Source organism: Ranitomeya imitator, chromosome 1, assembly GCF_032444005.1.
Source record: "Ranitomeya imitator isolate aRanImi1 chromosome 1, aRanImi1.pri, whole genome shotgun sequence".
Taxonomy (NCBI): domain Eukaryota; kingdom Metazoa; phylum Chordata; class Amphibia; order Anura; family Dendrobatidae; genus Ranitomeya; species Ranitomeya imitator.
This window is the reverse complement of record NC_091282.1, coordinates 536609274-536633181: the sequence shown is the minus strand read 5'-3', so window position 1 is coordinate 536633181 and position 23908 is coordinate 536609274. Positions and strand designations below refer to the sequence as shown.

At 40.7% G+C, this 23908-nt stretch overlaps 1 protein-coding gene across 1 annotated transcript in view; it reads left to right on the top strand.

Moving 5' to 3' along the window:
- The first annotated feature begins 288 nt into the window (after positions 1-288).
- GNE (glucosamine (UDP-N-acetyl)-2-epimerase/N-acetylmannosamine kinase) overlaps positions 289-23908 on the top strand; it is a 148292-nt gene continuing 124672 nt past the window's right edge. Inside the window, exon 1 of the mRNA XM_069767657.1 lies at positions 289-444. Coding sequence (XP_069623758.1) covers positions 394-444 — 51 coding nt within the window. The 5' untranslated portion in view covers positions 289-393. The remainder of the gene's footprint in view (positions 445-23908) is intronic.

The following is a 23908-nucleotide window of genomic DNA, read 5'->3' as shown; positions in this document are numbered from 1 at the left end:
ACCATCTGAGGGAGGCTGCCGGCCCCGAGAATGTGGCCACCATCTGAGGGAGGCTGCCGGCCCCGAGAATGTGGCCATCTGCAGGGAGGCTGCCGGCCCCGAGAATGTGGCCATCTGCAGGGAGGCTGCCGGCCCCGAGAATGTGGCCATCTGCAGGGAGAAGACACTACCCGCCCCGCACGGTGTCAGGAATCATGTGAGGCTGTTCAGGCTGAGGCTCTACGGAACCAGCATGACTCCAGCCACAGGGTTCATTTACATAGTGGGCGGGGCTTCCTCCTCCGCTAAGAATGGAGCGCAGATGCCAATCAATGAAATTCTACAAGTCCATCCCGTGAGGCTGGCGGCGGGCAGGAGCCACACAGCGATCCACCGAGCGACCGACACCGGCACATGGCCAGCATGGGCAGCAATGAGCAGTCGCCTCGTATGCGGGGTCCTCATGTAAGTCCCGGCCTCTATTGTCACTAGACCCCTGATGCGCAGGCCTGGGGGCGACGGGCATGTGTGCAGTGGACATGTCAGTCACCCAGCTGGGCTGTCACCATCCAGCCACGTCCCTGCCGACAACACATGCCAGCTGGGGGCTGCCAGCCATCGGGCACATCCTGCTTTGTCTGATTGCTAGTCATTTCCTTCTTCTTCTGCCATGTGAGAACTGACCGTCACATCACATGTGTGTATATATATTATATTATGTGATAACTGACCGTCACATGTGTGTATATATTATATTATGTGATAACAGACCGTCATGTGTATATATATATTATATTATGTGATAACAGACCGTCATGTGTATATATATATTATATTATGTGATAACTGACCGTCATGTGTATATATATTATATTATGTAATAACTGACCGTCACATCACGTGTGTATATATATATTATACTATGTGAGAACTGACCGTCATGTGTATATATATTATACTATGTGATAACTGACCGTCACATGTGTGTATATTATACTATGCGAGAACTGACGTCACATGTGTGTATATATATTATACTATGTGAGAACTGACCGTCATGTGTGTATATATATTATACTATGTGAGAACTGACCGTCACATGTGTGTATATATATTATACTATGTGAGAACTGACCGTCATGTGTGTATATATATTATACTATGTGAGAACTGACCGTCGTGTGTGTGTGTGTGTGTGTGTATATATATTATACTATGTGAGAACTGACCGTCATGTGTGTATATATATTATACTATGTGAGAACTGACCGTCACATGTGTGTATATATATTATACTATGTGAGAACTGACCGTCATGTGTGTATATATATTATACTATGTGAGAACTGACCGTCGTGTGTGTGTGTGTGTATATATATTATACTATGTGAGAACTGACCGTCATGTGTATATATATATTATACTATGTGAGAACTGACCGTCACATGTCTGTGTGTATATATATTATTCTCTGTGAGAACTGACCGTCATGTGTGTATATATATTATACTATGTGAGAACTGACCGTCATGTGTGTATATATATTATACTATGTGATATCTGACCGTCATGTGTGTGTGTGTGTGTATATATATATTATACTATGTGAGAACTGACCGTCATTTGTATATATATATTATACTATGTGAGAACTGACCGTCGTGTATATATATATTATACTATGTGATAACTGACCGTCACATGTCTGTGTGTATATATATTATTCTCTGTGAGAACTGACCATCATGTGTGTATATATATTATACTATGTGATAACTGACCATCACATGTGTGTATATATATTATACTATGCGAGAACTGACCGTCACATGTGTGTATATATATTATACTATGTGATAACTGACCGTCACATGTGTGTATATATATTATACTATGCGAGAACTGACCGTCATGTGTGTATATATATTATACTACGTGAGAACTGACCGTCATGGGTATATATATATATATATATATATATATATTATACTATGTGAGAACTGACCGTCATGTGTGCGTGTGTGTATATATATTATACTATGTGTGAACTGACCGTCATGTGTGTATATATATTATACTATGTGAGAACTGACCATCATGTGTGCGTGTGTGTATATATACTATACTATCTGAGAACTGACCGTCACATGTGTGCATATATATTATACTATGTGAGAACTGACCGTCACATGTGTGTATATATATTATACTATGTGAGAACTGACCGTCATGGGTATATATATATATATATATATATATATATATATATATATATATATATATTATACTATGTGAGAACTGACCGTCATGTGTGTGTGTATATATATTATACTATGTGAGAACTGACCGTCTTGTGTGTATATATATTATACTATGTGAGAACTGACCGTCACATGTGTGTATATATATTATACTATGTGAGAACTGACCGTCACATGTGTGTATATATATTATACTATGTGAGAACTGACCGTCATGTGTGTATATATATTATACTACGTGCTAACTGACCGTCATGGGTATACATATATATTATACTATGTGATAACTGACCGTCATGTGTGTGTGTGTGTGTATATATATTATACTATGTGAGAACTGACCGTCATGTGTGTGTGTATATATATTATACTATGTGAGAACTGACCGTCTTGTGTGTATATATATTATACTATGTGAGAACTGACCGTCACATGTGTGTATATATATTATACTATGTGAGAACTGACTGTCACATGTGTGTATATATATTATACTATGTGAGAACTGACCGTCATGTGTGTATATATATTATACTACGTGAGAACTGACCGTCTTGTGTGTATATATATTATACTATGTGAGAACTGACCGTCACATGTGTGTATATATATTATACTATGTGATAACTGACCGTCACATGTGTGTATATATATTATACTATGTGAGAACTGACCGTCATGTGTGTATATATATTATACTACGTGAGAACTGACCGTCATGGGTATATATATATATATATATATATATATATATATATATATATATATATATATATATATATTTATTATACTATGTGAGAACTGACCGTCATGTGTGCGTGTGTGTATATATATTATACTATGTGAGAACTGACCGTCATGTGTGTATATATATTATACTATGTGAGAACTGACCGTCATGTGTGCGTGTGTGTATATATACTATACTATCTGAGAACTGACCGTCACATGTGTGCATATATATTATACTATGTGAGAACTGACCGTCACATGTGTGTATATATATATTATACTATGTGAGAACTGACCGTCATGGGTATATATATATATATATATATATATATATATATATATATATATATTATACTATGTGAGAACTGACCGTCATGTGTGCGTGTGTGTATATATACTATACTATCTGAGAACTGACCGTCACATGTGTGCATATATATTATACTATGTGAGAACTGACCGTCACATGTGTGTATATATATATTATACTATGTGAGAACTGACCGTCGTGTGTGTGTGTATATATATTATACTATGTGAGAACTGACCGTCTTGTGTGTATATATATTATACTATGTGAGAACTGACCGTCACATGTGTGTATATATATTATACTATGTGAGAACTGACCGTCACATGTGTGTATATATATTATACTATGTGAGAACTGACCGTCACATGTGTGTATATATATTATACTATGTGAGAACTGACCGTCATGTGTGTATATATATTATACTACGTGCTAACTGACCGTCATGGGTATACATATATATTATACTATGTGATAACTGACCGTCATGTGTGTGTGTGTGTGTATATATATTATACTATGTGAGAACTGACCGTCATGTGTATATATATATTATTCTCTGTGAGAACTGACCGTCATGTGTGTATATATATTATACTATGTGAGAACTGACCGTCATGTGTGTATATATATTATACTATGTGAGAACTGACCGTCATGTGTATATATACTGTATATTATACTATGTGAGAACTGACCGTCGTGTATATATATATTATACTATGTGATAACTGACCGTCACATGTCTGTGTGTATATATATTATTCTCTGTGAGAACTGACCGTCATGTGTGTATATATATTATACTATGTGATAACTGACCGTCACATGTCTGTGTGTATATATATTATTCTCTGTGAGAACTGACCATCATGTGTGTATATATATTATACTATGTGATAACTGACCATCACATGTGTGTATATATATTATACTATGTGATAACTGACCGTCACATGTGTGTATATATATTATACTATGTGAGAACTGACCGTCACATGTTTGTATATATATTATACTATGTGAGAACTGACCGTCACATGTGTGTATATATATTATACTATGTGAGAACTGACCGTCACATCTGTGTATATATATTATACTATGTGAGAACTGACCGTCATGTGTGTATATATATATTATACTATGTGAGAACTGACCGTCATGTGTGTATATATATTATACCACGTGAGAACTGACCGTCATGGGTATATATATATATATTATACTATGTGAGAACTGACCGTCACATGTGTGTATATATTATTCTATGTGAGAACTGACCGTCATATGTGTTTATATATTATACTATGTGAGAACTGACCGTCACATGTGTGTATATATATTATTCTATGTGAGAACTGACCGTCATGTGTGTATATATATTATACTATGTGAGAACTGACCGTCATGTGTGTATATATATATATTATACTATGCGAGAACTGACCGATATGTGTGTATATATATATTATACTATGTGAGAACTGACCGTCACATGTGTGTATATATATTACTAGCTATTGAACCCGTTCTACGCCCGGGTGGCGAGCATTTACTGTATATTGGTATATGGTCTCCATCCTGATATGTACTGCTCCATCCTGCGTCCCCATCCTGTCATGTGCTGCACCCATCCTGCGTCCCCATCCTGTCATGTGCTGCACCCATCCTGCGTCCCCATCCTGTCATGTGCTGCTCCCATCCTGCGCCCCCATTCTGACATGTGCTGCTCCCATCCTGCGCCCCCATTCTGACATGTGCTGCACCCATCCTGCGCCTCCATTCTGACATGGGCTGCATCCATCCTGCGCCTCCATTCTGACATGTGCTGCACCCATCCTGCGCCTCCATTCTGTCATTTGCTGCTCTCATCCTGCGCCCCCGTTCTGTCATGTGCTGCTTCCATCCTGCGCCCCCGTTCTGTCATGTGCTGCTGCCATCCTGCGCCCCCGTTCTGTCATGTGCTGCTGCCATCCTACACCCCCGTTCTGTCATGTGCTGCTCCCATCCTGCGCCCCCGTTCTGTCATGTGCTGCTCCCATCCTGCGCCCCCATTCTGTCATGTGCTGCTTCCATCCTGCGCCCCCGTTCTGTCATGTGCTGCTCCCATCCTGCGCCCCCATCCTGTCATGTGCTGCTCCCATCCTGCGCCACCGTTCTGTCATGTGCTGCTCCCGTCCTGCGCCCCCATCCTGTCATGTGCTGCTCCCATCCTGCGCCCCCATCCTGTCATGTGCTGCTCCCATCCTGCGCCCCCATCCTGTCATGTGCTGCTCCCATCCTGCGCCCCCATCCTGTCATGTGCTGCTCCCATCCTGTGCCACCATTCTTTAATTTGCTGCTCCCATCCATATGCCCCATACGCTGCTCCATAAAGGTTTATGGCCCCCATAAGATGCTCCATAGTATATGCCCGTACACTGCTCCATAAAGGTTGATGGCCCCCATAAGATGCTCCATAGTATATGCCCCCGTACACTGCTCCATAAAGGTTTATTTTCCCCATAAGATGCTCCATTGTGTTTGCCCCGTACGCTGTTCCATAAAGGTTTATGGCCCCCATAAGATGCTCCATGGTATATGCCCCCGTACACTGCTCCATTATGGTTTATGGCCCCATAAGATGCTCCATGGTATATGCCCCCCGTACACTGCTCCATAAAGGTTTATGGCCCCCATAAGATGCTCCATGGTATATGCCCCCGTACACTGCTCCATAAAGGTTTATGGGCCCCATAAGATGCTCCATGGTATATGCCCCCCCCCCCCCGTACACTGCTCCATTATGGTTGATGGCCCCATAAGATGCTCCATAATATATGCCCCCGTACACTGCACCATTATGGTTGATGGCCCCATAAGATCCTTCATTGTATATGCCCCCGTACACTGCTCCATTATGGTTTATGGCCCCCATAAGATGCTCCATTGTATATGCCCCCATACACTGCTCCATTATGGTTCATGGCCCCATAAGATGCTCCATAGTATATGCCCCCGAACACTGCTCCATTATGGTTTATGGCCCCCATAAGATGCTCCATTGTATATGCCCCCATACACTGCTCCATTATGGTTCATGGCCCCATAAGATGTTCCATAGTATATGCCCCCGTACACTGCTCCATTATGGTTTATGGCCCCCATAAGATGCTCCATTGTATATGCCCCCATACACTGCTCCATTATGGTTCATGGCCCCATAAGATGTTCCATAGTATATGCCCCCATACACTGCTCCATTATGGTTTGTGGCCCCCGTACACTGCTCCATTATGGTTTATGACCCCCATAAGATGCTCCATACTATATGCCCCCATACACTGCTCCATTATGGTTTATGGCCCCCATAAGATGCTCCATACTATATGCCCCTATACACTGCTCTATTATGGTTTATGGCCCCCATAAGATGCTCCATACAATATGCCCCCGTACACTGCTCCATTATGGTTTATGGCCCCATAAGATGCTCCATACTATATGCCCTGTATGCTGCTGCAATATATAAAAAAAAAATACCATACTCACCTATCATCGCTGGGCGCCGAGTGCTGAGGGGCCTTAGCAGGCGGGGACACCGGTGCGCTGTGGGGGTCAGGTGCCGGTATCGCCGCCAGCTCAGGCCCCCCAGCACTTGCTATATTCACCTGGCCCCGTTCCACCGCTGCGCGCAGCACGCATTAAACGCGTCATTGCGCCCTCTGAACTGAACGTCAGAGGCCGAGGACCGGGACACGGAGACGGAGCCGCACGCAGCGCTGGAACGGGGACAGGTGAATATAGCCGATACTTACCCTCCTGGCGGTCCCTGCTTCTCTGTTGGAGATCGCAGTGTGCGTTCAGTGTTAACGCATACCGCGATCTCCTGGGAGCGTCACTCTGTGGGGGCCAGACTGCGCCGGCGCTTGCGCAGTCTATAAAGGCTTCGGACAGAGTGACGCTACCAGCGTTATATTATAGATACTATGTGAGAACTGACCGTCATTTGTTTATATATATATTATACTATGTGAGAACTGACCGTCATGTGTATATATATATATATTATACTATGTGAGAACTGACCGTCATGTGTATATATATATATATATATATATATTATACTATGTGAGAACTGACCGTCACGTGTGTATATATATTATACTATGTGAGAACTGACCGTCATGTGTATATATATATATATATATATATATATATATATATATATATTATACTATGTGAGAACTGACCGTCATGTGTGTGTATATATTATACTATGTGAGAACTGACCGTCATGTGTATATATATATATTATACTATGTGAGAACTGATCGTCATGTGTGTGTATATATTATACTATGTGAGAACTGACCGTCATGTGTATATATATATATTGTACTATGTGAGAACTGACCGTCACATGTGTATATATATTATACTATGTGAGAACTGACCGTCGTGTGTATATATATATTATACTATGTGAGAACTGACCGTCATGTGTGTATATATATTATACTATGTGAGAACTGACCGTCATGTGTATATATATATTATACTATGCGAGAACTGACCGTCATGTGTGTATATATATTATACTATGTGAGAACTGACCGTCATGTGTGTATATATATTATACTATCTGAGAACTGACCGTCATGTGTATATATATATTATACTATGCGAGAACTGACCGTCATGTGTGTATATATATATATTATACTATGTGAGAACTGACCGTCATGTGTGTATATATATTATACTATGTGAGAACTGACCGTCATGTGTGTATATATATTATACTATGTGAGAACTGACCGTCATGTGTATATATATTATACTATGTGATAACTGACCGTCACATGTGTGTATATTATACTATGTGAGAACTGACCATCATGTGTGTGTGTGTATATATATTATACTATGCGAGAACGGACGTCACATGTGTGTATATATATTATACTATGTGAGAACTGACCGTCACATGTGTGTATATATATTATACTATGTGAGAACTGACCGTCATGTGTGTATATATATTATACTATGTGATAACTGACCGTCGTGTGTGTGTGTGTGTGTATATATATTATACTATGTGAGAACTGACCGTCATGTGTATATATATATTATACTATGTGAGAACTGACCGTCACATGTCTGTGTGTATATATATTATTCTCTGTGAGAACTGACCGTCATGTGTGTATATATATTATACTATGTGAGAACTGACCGTCATGTGTGTATATATATTATACTATGTGATATCTGACCGTCATGTGTGTGTTTGTGCATATATATATTATACTATGTGAGAACTGACCGTCATTTGTATATATATATTATACTATGTGAGAACTGACCGTCGTGTATATATATATTATACTATGTGATAACTGACCGTCACATGTCTGTGTGTATATATATTATTCTCTGTGAGAACTGACCATCATGTGTGTATATATATTATACTATGTGATAACTGACCGTCACATGTGTGTATATATATTATACTATGCGAGAACTGACCGTCATGTGTGTATATATATTATACTACGTGAGAACTGACCGTCATGGGTATATATATATATATATATATATATATATATTATACTATGTGAGAACTGACCGTCATGTGTGCGTGTGTGTATATATATTATACTATGTGTGAACTGACCGTCATGTGTGTATATATATTATACTATGTGAGAACTGACCATCATGTGTGCGTGTGTGTATATATACTATACTATCTGAGAACTGACCGTCACATGTGTGCATATATATTATACTATGTGAGAACTGACCGTCACATGTGTGTATATATATTATACTATGTGAGAACTGACCGTCATGGGTATATATATATATATGTATATATATATATATATATATATATATATTATACTATCTGAGAACTGACCGTCATGTGTGTGTGTATATATATTATACTATGTGAGAACTGACCGTCTTGTGTGTATATATATTATACTATGTGAGAACTGACCGTCACATGTGTGTATATATATTATACTATGTGAGAACTGACCGTCACATGTGTGTATATATATTATACTATATGAGAACTGACCGTCATGTGTGTATATATATTATACTACGTGAGAACTGACCGTCTTGTGTGTATATATATTATACTATGTGAGAACTGACCGTCACATGTGTGTATATATATTATACTATGTGATAACTGACCGTCACATGTGTGTATATATATTATACTATGTGAGAACTGACCGTCATGTGTGTATATATATTATACTATGTGAGAACTGACCGTCATGGGTATATATATATATATATATTATACTATGTGAGAACTGACCGTCATGTGTGTGTGTATATATATTATACTATGTGAGAACTGACCGTCTTGTGTGTATATATATTATACTATGTGAGAACTGACCGTCACATGTGTGTATATATATTATACTATGTGAGAACTGACCGTCACATGTGTGTATATATATTATACTATGTGAGAACTGACCGTCATGTGTGTATATATATTATACTACGTGAGAACTGACCGTCATGGGTATATATATATATATATATATATATATATATATATATATATATATATATATTTATTATACTATGTGAGAACTGACCGTCATGTGTGCGTGTGTGTATATATATTATACTATGTGAGAACTGACCGTCATGTGTGTGTATATATATTATACTATGTGAGAACTGACCGTCATGTGTGCGTGTGTGTATATATACTATACTATCTGAGAACTGACCGTCACATGTGTGCATATATATTATACTATGTGAGAACTGACCGTCACATGTGTGTATATATATATTATACTATGTGAGAACTGACCGTCATGGGTATATATATATATATATATATATATATATATATATATATATTATACTATGTGAGAACTGACCGTCATGTGTGCGTGTGTGTATATATACTATACTATCTGAGAACTGACCGTCACATGTGTGCATATATATTATACTATGTGAGAACTGACCGTCATGTGTGTGTGTATATATATTATACTATGTGAGAACTGACCGTCTTGTGTGTATATATATTATACTATGTGAGAACTGACCGTCACATGTGTGTATATATATTATACTATGTGAGAACTGACCGTCACATGTGTGTATATATATTATACTATGTGAGAACTGACCGTCACATGTGTGTATATATATTATACTATGTGAGAACTGACCGTCATGTGTGTATATATATTATACTACGTGAGAACTGACCGTCATGGGTATATATATATATATATATATATATATATATATATATATATATATATATTTATTATACTATGTGAGAACTGACCGTCATGTGTGCGTGTGTGTATATATATTATACTATGTGAGAACTGACCGTCATGTGTGTGTATATATATTATACTATGTGAGAACTGACCGTCATGTGTGCGTGTGTGTATATATACTATACTATCTGAGAACTGACCGTCACATGTGTGCATATATATTATACTATGTGAGAACTGACCGTCACATGTGTGTATATATATATTATACTATGTGAGAACTGACCGTCATGGGTATATATATATATATATATATATATATATATATATATATATATATTATACTATGTGAGAACTGACCGTCATGTGTGCGTGTGTGTATATATACTATACTATCTGAGAACTGACCGTCACATGTGTGCATATATATTATACTATGTGAGAACTGACCGTCATGTGTGTGTGTATATATATTATACTATGTGAGAACTGACCGTCTTGTGTGTATATATATTATACTATGTGAGAACTGACCGTCACATGTGTGTATATATATTATACTATGTGAGAACTGACCGTCACATGTGTGTATATATATTATACTATGTGAGAACTGACCGTCACATGTGTGTATATATATTATACTATGTGAGAACTGACCGTCATGTGTGTATATATATTATACTACGTGCTAACTGACCGTCATGGGTATACATATATATTATACTATGTGATAACTGACCGTCGTGTGTGTGTGTGTGTATATATATTATACTATGTGAGAACTGACCGTCATGTGTATATATATATTATTCTCTGTGAGAACTGACCGTCATGTGTGTATATATATTATACTATGTGAGAACTGACCGTCATGTGTATATATACTGTATATTATACTATGTGAGAACTGACCGTCGTGTATATATATATTATACTATGTGATAACTGACCGTCACATGTCTGTGTGTATATATATTATTCTCTGTGAGAACTGACCGTCATGTGTGTATATATATTATACTATGTGATAACTGACCGTCACATGTCTGTGTGTATATATATTATTCTCTGTGAGAACTGACCATCATGTGTGTATATATATTATACTATGTGATAACTGACCGTCACATGTGTGTATATATATATTATACTATGTGATAACTGACCGTCACATGTGTGTATATATATTATACTATGTGAGAACTGACCGTCACATGTTTGTATATATATTATACTATGTGAGAACTGACCGTCACATGTGTGTATATATATTATACTATGTCAGAACTGACCGTCATGTGTGTATATATATATTATACTATGTGAGAACTGACCGTCATGTGTGTATATATATTATACCACGTGAGAACTGACCGTCATGGGTATATATATATATATTATACTATGTGAGAACTGACTGTCATGTGTATATATATATATATATATATATATATATATATATATATATATATATATACAGTGGGGCAAAAAAGTATTTAGTCAGTCAGCAATAGTGCAAGTTCCACCACTTAAAAAGATGAGAGGCGTCTGTAATTTACATCATAGGTAGACCTCAACTATGGGAGACAAACTGAGAAAAAAAATCCAGAAAATCACATTGTCTGTTTTTTTATCATTTTTTTTTGCATTTTATGGTGGAAAATAAGTATTTGGTCAGAAACAAACTATCAAGATTTCTGGCTCTCACAGACCTGTAACTTCTTCTTTAAGAGTCTCCTCTTTCCTCCACTCATTACCTGTAGTAATGGCACCTGTTTAAACTTGTTATCAGTATAAAAAGACACCTGTGCACACCCTCAAACAGTCTGACTCCAAACTCCACTATGGTGAAGACCAAAGAGCTGTCAAAGGACACCAGAAACAAAATTGTAGCCCAGCACCAGGCTGGGAAGACTGAATCTGCAATAGCCAACCAGCTTGGAGTGAAGAAATCAATAGTGGGAGCAATAATTAGAAAATGGAAGACATACAAGACCACTGATAATCTCCCTCGATCTGGGGCTCCACGCAAAATCCCACCCCGTGGGGTCAGAATGATCACAAGAACGGTGAGCAAAAATCCCAGAACCACGCGGGGGGACCTAGTGAATGAACTGCAGAGAGCTGGGACCAATGTAACAAGGCCTACCATAAGTAACACACTACACCACCATGGACTCAGATCCTGCAGTGCCAGACGTGTCCCACTGCTTAAGCCAGTACATGTCCGGGCCCGTCTGAAGTTTGCTAGAGAGCATTTGGATGATCCAGAGGAGTTTTGGGAGAATGTCCTATGGTCTGATGAAACCAAACTGGAACTGTTTGGTAGAAACACAACTTGTCGTGTTTGGAGGAAAAAGAATACTGAGTTGCATCCATCAAACACCATACCTACTGTAAAGCATGGTGGTGGAAACATCATGCTTTGGGGCTGTTTCTCTGCAAAGGGGCCAGGACGACTGATCCGGGTACATGAAAGAATGAATGGGGCCATGTATCGTGAGATTTTGAGTGCAAACCTCCTTCCATCAGCAAGGGCATTGAAGATGAAACGTGGCTGGGTCTTTCAACATGACAATGATCCAAAGCACACCGCCAGGGCAACGAAGGAGTGGCTTCGTAAGAAGCATTTCAAGGTCCTGGAGTGGCCTAGCCAGTCTCCAGATCTCAACCCTATAGAAAACCTTTGGAGGGAGTTGGAAGTCCGTGTTGCCAAGCGAAAAGCCAAAAACATCACTGCTCTAGAGGAGATCTGCATGGAGGAATGGGCCAACATACCAACAACAGTGTGTGGCAACCTTGTGAAGACTTACAGAAAACGTTTGACCTCTTTCATTGCCAACAAAGGATATATTACAAAGTATTGAGATGAAATTTTGTTTCTGACCAAATACTTATTTTCCACCATAATATGCAAATAAAATGTTAAAAAAACAGACAATGTGATTTTCTGGATTTTATTTTCTCAGTTTGTCTCCCATAGTTGAGGTCTACCTATGATGTAAATTACAGACGCCTCTCATCTTTTTAAGTGGTGGAACTTGCACTATTGCTGACTGACTAAATACTTTTTTGCCCCACTGTATATACTGTATGTATATATATATATATATATATTATACTATGTGAGAACTGACCGTCACATGTGTGTATATATTATTCTATGTGAGAACTGACCGTCATGTGTGTTTATATATTATACTATGTGAGAACTGACCGTCACATGTGTGTATATATATTATTCTATGTGAGAACTGACCGTCATGTGTGTATATATATTATACTATGTGAGAACTGACCGTCATGTGTGTATATATATATATTATACTATGCGAGAACTGACCGATATGTGTGTATATATATATTATACTATGTGAGAACTGACCGTCACATGTGTGTATATATATTACTAGCTATTGAACCCGTTCTACGCCCGGGTGGCGAGCATTTACTGTATATTGGTATATGGTCTCCATCCTGATATGTGCTGCTCCATCCTGCGTCCCCATCCTGTCATGTGCTGCACCCATCCTGCGTCCCCATCCTGTCATGTGCTGCACCCATCCTGCGTCCCCATCCTGTCATGTGCTGCTCCCATCCTGCGCCCCCATGCTGACATGTGCTGCTCCCATCCTGCGCCCCCATTCTGACATGTGCTGCACCCATCCTGCGCCTCCATTCTGACATGGGCTGCATCCATCCTGCGCCTCCATTCTGACATGTGCTGCACCCATCCTGCGCCTCCATTCTGTCACTTGCTGCTCTCATCCTGCGCCCCCGTTCTGTCATGTGCTGCTTCCATCCTGCGCCCCCGTTCTGTCATGTGCTGCTGCCATCCTGCGCCCCCGTTCTGTCATGTGCTGCTGCCATCCTGCACCCCCGTTCTGTCATGTGCTGCTCCCATCCTGCGCCCCCATTCTGTCATGTGCTGCTTCCATCCTGCGCCCCCGTTCTGTCATGTGCTGCTGCCATCCTGCACCCCCTTTCTGTCATGTGCTGCACCCATCCTGCGCCCCCGATCTGTCATGTGCTGCTTCCATCCTGTGCCCCTGTTCTGTCATGTGCTGCTCCCATCCTGCACCCCCATTCTGTCATGTGCTGCTCCCATCCTGCGCCCCCATCCTGTCATGTGCTGCTGCCATCCTGCGCCCCCGTTCTGTCATGTGCTGCTGCCATCCTGCGCCCCCGTTCTGTCATGTGCTGCTCCCATCCTGCGCCCCCATCCTGTCATGTGCTGCTGCCATCCTGCGCCCCCGTTCTGTCATGTGCTGCTGCCATCCTGCGCCCCCGTTCTGTCATGTGCTGCTCCCATCCTGCGCCCCCATTCTGTCATGTGCTGCTCCCATCCTGCGCCCCCATTCTGTCATGTGCTGCTCCCATCCTGCGCCCCCATTCTGTCATGTGCTGCTCCCATCCTGCGCCCCCATCCTGTCATGTGCTGCTCCCATCCTGCGCCACCGTTCTGTCATGTGCTGCTCCCGTCCTGCGCCCCCATCCTGTCATGTGCTGCTCCCATCCTGCGCCCCCATCCTGTCATGTGCTGCTCCCATCCTGCGCCCCCATCCTGTCATGTGCTGCTCCCATCCTGCACCCCCATCCTGTCATGTGCTGCTCCCATCCTGTGCCACCATTCTTTAATTTGCTGCTCCCATCCATATGCCCCATACGCTGCTCCATAAAGGTTTATGGCCCCCATAAGATGCTCCATAGTATATGCCCCGTACACTGCTCCATAAAGGTTGATGGCCCCCATAAGATGCTCCATAGTATATGCCCCCGTACACTGCTCCATAAAGGTTTATTTTCCCCATAAGATGCTCCATTGTGTTTGCCCCGTACGCTGTTCCATAAAGGTTTATGGCCCCCATAAGATGCTCCATGGTATATGCCCCCGTACACTGCTCCATTATGGTTTATGGCCCCATAAGATGCTTCATGGTATATGCCCCCCGTACACTGCTCCATAAAGGTTTATGGCCCCCATAAGATGCTCCATGGTATATGCCCCCGTACACTGCTCCATAAAGGTTTATGGGCCCCATAAGATGCTCCATGGTATATGCCCCCCCCCCGTACACTGCTCCATTATGGTTGATGGCCCCATAAGATGCTCCATAATATATGCCCCCGTACACTGCACCATTATGGTTGATGGCCCCATAAGATCCTTCATTGTATATGCCCCCGTACACTGCTCCATTATGGTTTATGGCCCCCATAAGATGCTCCATTGTATATGCCCCCATACACTGCTCCATTATGGTTCATGGCCCCATAAGATGCTCCATAGTATATGCCCCCGAACACTGCTCCATTATGGTTTATGGCCCCCATAAGATGCTCCATTGTATATGCCCCCATACACTGCTCCATTATGGTTCATGGCCCCATAAGATGTTCCATAGTATATGCCCCCGTACACTGCTCCATTATGGTTTATGGCCCCCATAAGATGCTCCATTGTATATGCCCCCATACACTGCTCCATTATGGTTCATGGCCCCATAAGATGTTCCATAGTATATGCCCCCATACACTGCTCCATTATGGTTTGTGGCCCCCGTACACTGCTCCATTATGGTTTATGGCCCCCATAAGATGCTCCATACTATATGCCCCCATACACTGCTCCATTATGGTTTATGGCCCCCATAAGATGCTCCATACTATATGCCCCTATACACTGCTCTATTATGGTTTATGGCCCCCATAAGATGCTCCATACTATATGCCCCCGTACACTGCTCCATTATGGTTTATGGCCCCATAAGATGCTCCATACTATATGCCCTGTATGCTGCTGCAATATATAAAAAAAAAATACCATACTCACCTATCATCGCTGGGCGCCGAGTGCTGAGGGGCCTGAGCAGGCGGGGACACCGGTGCGCTGTGGGGGTCAGGTGCCGGTATCGCCGCCAGCTCAGGCCCCCCAGCACTTGCTATATTCACCTGGCCCCGTTCCACCGCTGCGCGCAGCACGCATTAAACGCGTCATTGCGCCCTCTGAACTGAACGTCAGAGGCCGAGGACCGGGACACGGAGACGGAGCCGCACGCAGCGCTGGAACGGGGACAGGTGAATAGAGCCGATACTTACCCTCCTGGCGGTCCCTGCTTCTCTGTTGGAGATCGCAGTGTGCGTTCAGTGTTTACGCATACCGCGATCTCCTGGGAGCGTCACTCTGTGGGGGCCAGACTGCGCCGGCGCTTGCGCAGTCTATAAAGGCTTCGGACAGAGTGACGCTACCAGCGTTATATTATAGATACTATGTGAGAACTGACCGTCATTTGTTTATATATATATTATACTATGTGAGAACTGACCGTCATGTGTATATATATATATATATTATACTATGTGAGAACTGACCGTCATGTGTATATATATATATATATATATATTATACTATGTGAGAACTGACCGTCACATGTGTATATATATTATACTATGTGAGAACTAACCGTCATGTGTATATATATATATATATATATATATATATTATACTATGTGAGAACTGACCGTCATGTGTGTGTATATATTATACTATGTGAGAACTGACCGTCATGTGTATATATATATATTATACTATGTGAGAACTGACCGTCATGTGTATATATATATATTGTACTATGTGAGAACTGACCGTCACATGTGTATATATATTATACTATGTGAGAACTGACCGTCGTGTGTATATATATATTATACTATGTGAGAACTGACCGTCATGTGTGTATATATATATTATACTATGTGAGAACTGACCGTCATGTGTGTATATATATTATACTATGTGAGAACTGACCGTCATGTGTATATATATATTATACTATGCGAGAACTGACCGTCATGTGTGTATATATATTATACTATGTGAGAACTGACCGTCATGTGTGTATATATATTATACTATGTGAGAACTGACCGTCATGTGTATATATATATTATACTATGCGAGAACTGACCGTCATGTGTGTATATATATATTATACTATGTGAGAACTGACCGTCATGTGTGTATATATATATTATACTATGTGAGAACTGACCGTCATGTGTGTATATATATTATACTATGTGAGAACTGACCGTCATGTGTATATATATATTATACTATGCGAGAACTGACCGTCATGTGTGTATATATATTATACTATGTGAGAACTGACCGTCATGTGTGTATATATATTATACTATGTGAGAACTGACCGTCATGTGTGTATATATATTATACTATGTGAGAACTGACCGTCATGTGTGTATATATATTATACTATGTGAGAACTGACCGTCATGTGTATATATATATTATACTATGCGAGAACTGACCGTCATGTGTGTATATATATATTATACTATGCAAGAACTGACCGTCATGTGTGTATATATATTATACTATGCGAGAACTGACCGTCATGTGTGTATATATATTATACTATGTGAGAACTGACCGTCATGTGTGTATATTATACTATGTGAGAACTGACCGTCATGTGTGTATATATATTATACTATGTGAGAACTGACCGTCATGTGTGTGTGTGTATATATATTATACTATGTGAGAACTGACCGTCATGTGTGTATATTATACTATGTGAGAACTGACCGTCATGTGTATATATATATTATACTATGCGAGAACTGACCGTCATGTGTGTATATATATATTATACTATGCGAGAACTGACCGTCATGTGTGTATATATATTATACTATGTGAGAACTGACCGTCATGTGTGTATATATATTATACTATGTGAGAACTGACCGTCATGTGTATATATATATATATTATACTATGCGAGAACTGACCGTCATGTGTGTATATATATATTATACTATGCGAGAACTGACCGTCATGTGTGTATATATATTATACTATGTGAGAACTGACCGTCATGTGTATATATATATATATTATACTATGCGAGAACTGACCGTCATGTGTGTATATATATTATACTATGTGAGAACTGACCGTCATGTGTGTATGTATATACAGTAATGGTCAAAAGTATTGACACCCCTGCAATTCTGTCAGATAATACTCATTTTCTTCCTGAAAATGATTGCAAACACAAATTCATTGGTATTATTATCTTCATTTAATTTGTCTTAAATGAAAAAACACAAAAGAGAATGAAGCAAAAAGCAAAACATTGATCATTTCACACAAAACTCCAAAAACGGGCCAGACAAAAGTATTGGCACCCTCAGCCTAATACTTGGTTGCACAACCTTTAGCAAAAATATAACTGCGACCAACCGCTTCCGGTAACCATCAATGAGTTTCTTACAATGCTCTGCTGGAATTTTAGACCATTCTTCTTTGGCAAACTGCTCCAGGTCCCTGATATTTGAAGGGTGCCTTCTCCATACTGCCATTTTTAGATCTCTCCACAGGTGTTCTATGGGATTCAGGTCTGGACTCATTGCTGGCCACCTTAGAAGTTCCCAGTGCTTTCTCTCAAACCATTTTCTAGTGCTTTTTGAAGTGTGCTTTGGGTCATTGTCCTGCTTTAAGACCCATGACCTCTGAGGGAGACCCAGCTTTCTCACACTGGACCCTACATTATGCTGCAAAATTTTTTGGTAGTCTTCAAACCTCATAATGCCATGCACACGGTCAAGCAGTCCAGTGCCAGAGGCAGCAAAGCAACCCCAAAACATCAGGGAACCTCCGCCATGTTTGACTGTAGGGACCGTGTTCTGTTCTTTGAATGCCTCTTTTTTTCTCCTGTAAACTCTATGTTGATGCCTTTGCCCAAAAAGCTCTACTTTTGTGTCATCTGACCAGAGAACATTCTTCCAAAACGTTTTAGGCTTTTTTAGGTAAGTTTTGGCAAACTCCAGCCTGGCTTTTTTATGTCTTGGGGTAAAAAGTGGGGTCTTCCTGGGTCTCCTACCATACAGTCCCTTTTCATTCAGACGCCGACGGATAGTACGGGTTGACACTGTTGTACCCTCGGACTGTAGGGAAGCTTGAACTTGTTTGGATGTTAGTCGAGGTTCTTTATCCAACATCCGCACAATGCGTTGAAATCTCTTGTCAATTTTTCTTTTCCGTCCACATCTAGGGAGGTTAGCCACAGTGCCATGGGCTTTACACTTCTTGATGACACTGCGCACGGCAGACACAGGAATATTCAGGTCTTTGGAGATGGACTTGTAGCCTTGAGATTGCTCATGCTTCCTCACAATTTGGTTTCTCAAGTCCTCAGACAGTTCTTTGGTCTTCTTTCTTTTTTCCATGCTCAATGTGGTACACACAAGGACACAGGACAGAGGTTGAGGCAACTTTAACCCCTTTACCCCCAAGGGTGGTTTGCACGTTATGGACCGGGCCAATTTTTACAATTCTGACCACTGTCCCTTTATGAGGTTATAACTCTGGAACGCTTCAACGGATCTCGGTGATTCTGACATTGTTTTCTCGTGACATATTGCACTTCATGATAGTGGTAAAATTTCTTTGATATTACCTGCGTTTTTTTGTGAAAAAAATGGAAATATGGCGAAAATTTTGAAAATTTCGCAATTTTCCAACTTTGAATTTTTATGCAATTAAATCACAGAGATATGTCACACAAAATACTTAATAAGTAACATTTCCCACATGTCTACTTTACATCAGCACAATTTTGGAACCACATTTTTTTTTTGTTAGGGAGTTATATGGGTTAAAAGTTGACCAGCAATTTCTCATTTTTACAACACCATTTTATTTTAGGGACCACATCTCATTTGAAGTCATTTTGAGGGGTCCATATGATAGAAAATACCCAAGTGTGACACCATTCTAAAAATTGCACCCCTCAAGGTGCTCAAAATCACATTCAAGAAGTTTATTAACCCTTCAGGTGTTTCACAGGAATTTTTGGAATGTTTAAATAAAAATTAACATTTAACTTTTTTTCACAAAAAATTTACTTCAGCTCCAATTTGTTTTATTTTACCAAGGGTTACAGGAGAAAATGGACCCCAAACCTTGTTGTACAATTTGTCCTGAGTACGCCGATACCCCATAAGTGAAGGTAAACCACTGTTTGGGCGCATGACAGAGCTTGGAAGCGAAGGAGCGCAATTTGACTTTTTAATGCAAAATTGACTGGAATTGAGATGGGACTCCATGTTGCGTTTGGAGAGCCACTGATGTGCCTAAACATTGAAACCCCCCACAAGTGACACCATTTTGGAAAATATACACCCTAAGGAACTTATCTAGAGGTGTGGTGAGCACTTTGACCCACCAAGTGCTTCACAGTAGTTTATAATGCAGAACCGTAAAAATAAAAAATCATTTTTTTTTTCACAAAAATTATCTTTTCGCCCCCAATTTTTTATTTTCCCGAGGGTAACAGGAGAAATTGGACACCCAAAGTTGTTGTTCAATTTGTCCTGAGTGCGCTGATACCCCATATGTGGGGGGGAACCACCGTTTGGGCGCATGGGAGGGCTCGGAAGGGAAGGAGCGCCATTTGGAATACAGACTTAGATGGAATGGTCTGCAGGCATCACATTGCGTTTGCAGAGCCCCTAATGTACCTAAACAGTAGAAACCCCCCACAAGTGACCCCATATTGGAAACTAGACCCCCCAAGGAACTTATCTAGATGTGTTGTGAGAACTTTGAGCCCCCAAGTGTTTCACTACAGTTTCTAACGCAGAGCCGTGAAAATAAAAAAAAGAAATGCCCCCCAAAATTATTTTTTAGCCCCCAGTTTTGTATTTTCTCGAAGGGTAACAGGAGAAATTAGACCCCAAAAGTTGTTGTCCAATTTGTCCTAAGTGCGATGATGCCCCATATGTGGGGGGGGAACCACCGTTTGGGCGCATGGGAGGGCTCGGAAGGGAAGGAGCGCCATTTGGAATGCAGACTTAGATGGAATGGTCTGCAGGCATCACATTGCGTTTGCAGAGCACCTAATGTACCTAAACAGTAGAAACCCCCCACAAGTGACCCCATATTGGAAACTAGACCCCCCAAGGAACTTATCTAGATGTGTTGTGAGAACTTTGAGCCCCCAAGTGTTTCACTACAGTTTCTAACGCAGAGCCGTGAAAATAAAAAAAAGAAATGCCCCCCAAAATTATTTTTTAGCCCCCAGTTTTGTATTTTCTCGAAGGGTAACAGGAGAAATTGGACCCCAAAAGTTGTTGTCCAATTTGTCCTGAGTGCGATGATGCCCCATATGTGGGGGGGAACCACCGTTTGGGCGCATGGGAGGGCTCGGAAGGGAAGGAGCGCCATTTGGAATGCAGACTTAGATGGAATGGTCTGCAGGCATCACATTGCGTTTGCAGAGCACCTAATGTACCTAAACAGTAGAAACCCCCCACAAGTGACCCCATATTGGAAACTAGACCCCCCCCCCACGAACTTATCTGGATGTGTTGTGAGAACTTTGAGCCCCCAAGTGTTTCACTACAGTTTATAACGCAGAGCCGTGAAAATAAAAAATCTTTTTTTTTCCCACAAAAATTATTTTTTAGCCCCCAGTTTTGTATTTTCCCAAGGGTAACAGGAGAAATTGGACCCCAAAAGTTGTTGTCCAATTTGTCCTGAGTACGCTGATACCCCATATGTTGGGGTAAACTCCTGTTTGGACACATGGGAGAGCTCGGAAGGGAAGGAGCACTGTTTTACTTTTTCAACGCAGAATTGGCTGGAATTGAGATCGGACGCCATGTCGCGTTTGGAGAGCCCCTGATGTGTCTAAACAGTGGAAACCCCCCCAATTATAACTGAAACCCTAATCCAAACACAACCCTAACCCTAATTCCAACAGTAACCCTAACCACACCTCTAACCCTGACACAACCCTAATCTCAACCCTATTCCCAACCGCAAATGTAATCTAAACCCTAACTTTAGCCCCAACCCTAACTGTAGCCTTAACCCTAACTGTAGCCTTAACCCTAGCCCTAACCCCAGCCCTAACCATAACCCTAGCCCTAACTCTAGCCCTAACTCTAACCCTAGCCCTAACCCTAACCCTAGCCCTAACCCTAGCCCTAACCCTAGCCCTAACCCTAGCCCTAACCCTAGCCCTAACCCTAATGGGAAAATGGAAATAAATACATTTTTTTTAATTTTTTTATTTTTCCCTAACTAAGGGGGTGATGAAGGGGGGTTTGATTTACTTTTATAGCGGGTTTTTTAGCGGATTTTTATGATTGGCAGCCGTCACACACTGAAAGACGCTTTTTATTGCAAAAAATATTTTTTGAGAGCTATAATTTTTCCATATTTGAGTCCACAGAGTCATGTGAGGTCTTGTTTTTTGCGGGACGAGTTGATGTTTTTATTGGTAACATTTTCGGGCACGTGACATTTTTTGATCGCTTTTTATTCCGATTTTTGTGAGGCAGAATTACCAAAAACCAGCTATTCATGAATTTCTTTTGGGGGAGGCGTTTATACCGTTCCGCGTTTGGTAAAATTGATAAAACAGTTTTATTCTTCGGGTCAGTACGATTACAGCGATACCTCATTTATATCTTTTTTTTATGTTTTGGCGCTTTTTTACGATAAAAACTATGTTATAGAAAAAATAATTATTTTTGCATCGCTTTATTCTGAGGACTATAACTTTTTTATTTTTTTGCTGATGTTGCTGTATGGCGGCTTGTTTTTTGCGGGACAAGATGACGCTTTCAGCGGTACCATGGTTATTTATATCCGTCTTTTTGATCGTGTGTTATTCCATTTTTTGTTCGGCGCTATGATAATAAAGCGTTGTTTTTTGTCTCGTTTTTTTTTTTTTTTTATGGTGTTTACTGAAGGGGTTAACTAGTGGGACAGTTTTATAGGTCGGGTCGTTACGGACGCGGCGATACTAAATATGTGTACTTTTATTGTTTTTTTTTTTTTTATTTAGATAAAGAAATGTATTTATGGGAATAATATATATATTTTTTTTCATTATTTAGGATTTTTTTTTTTTTTACACACTTGTAAAAAATTTTTTTAACATTTTTACTTTGTCCCAGGGGGGGACAATACAGATCGGTGATCTGCCAGTTTGCACAGCACTCTGACAGATCACCGATCTGTCTCAGAGCGCTGCAGCGTTACCAAGTGCCTGCTCTGAGCAGGCACTTGGTAAGGCACCTCCCTCCCTGCAGGACCCGGATCCGCGGCCATCTTGGATCCGGGACTTTCTGCAGGGAGGAAGGTAGGAGACCCTCGCAGCAACGCGATCACATCACGTTGCTGCGGGGGTCTCAGGGAAGCCCGCAGGGAGCCCCCTCCCTGCGCGATGCTTCCCTGCACCGCCGGCACATCGCGATCATGTTTGATCGCGGTGTGCCGGGGGTTAATGTGCTGGGGG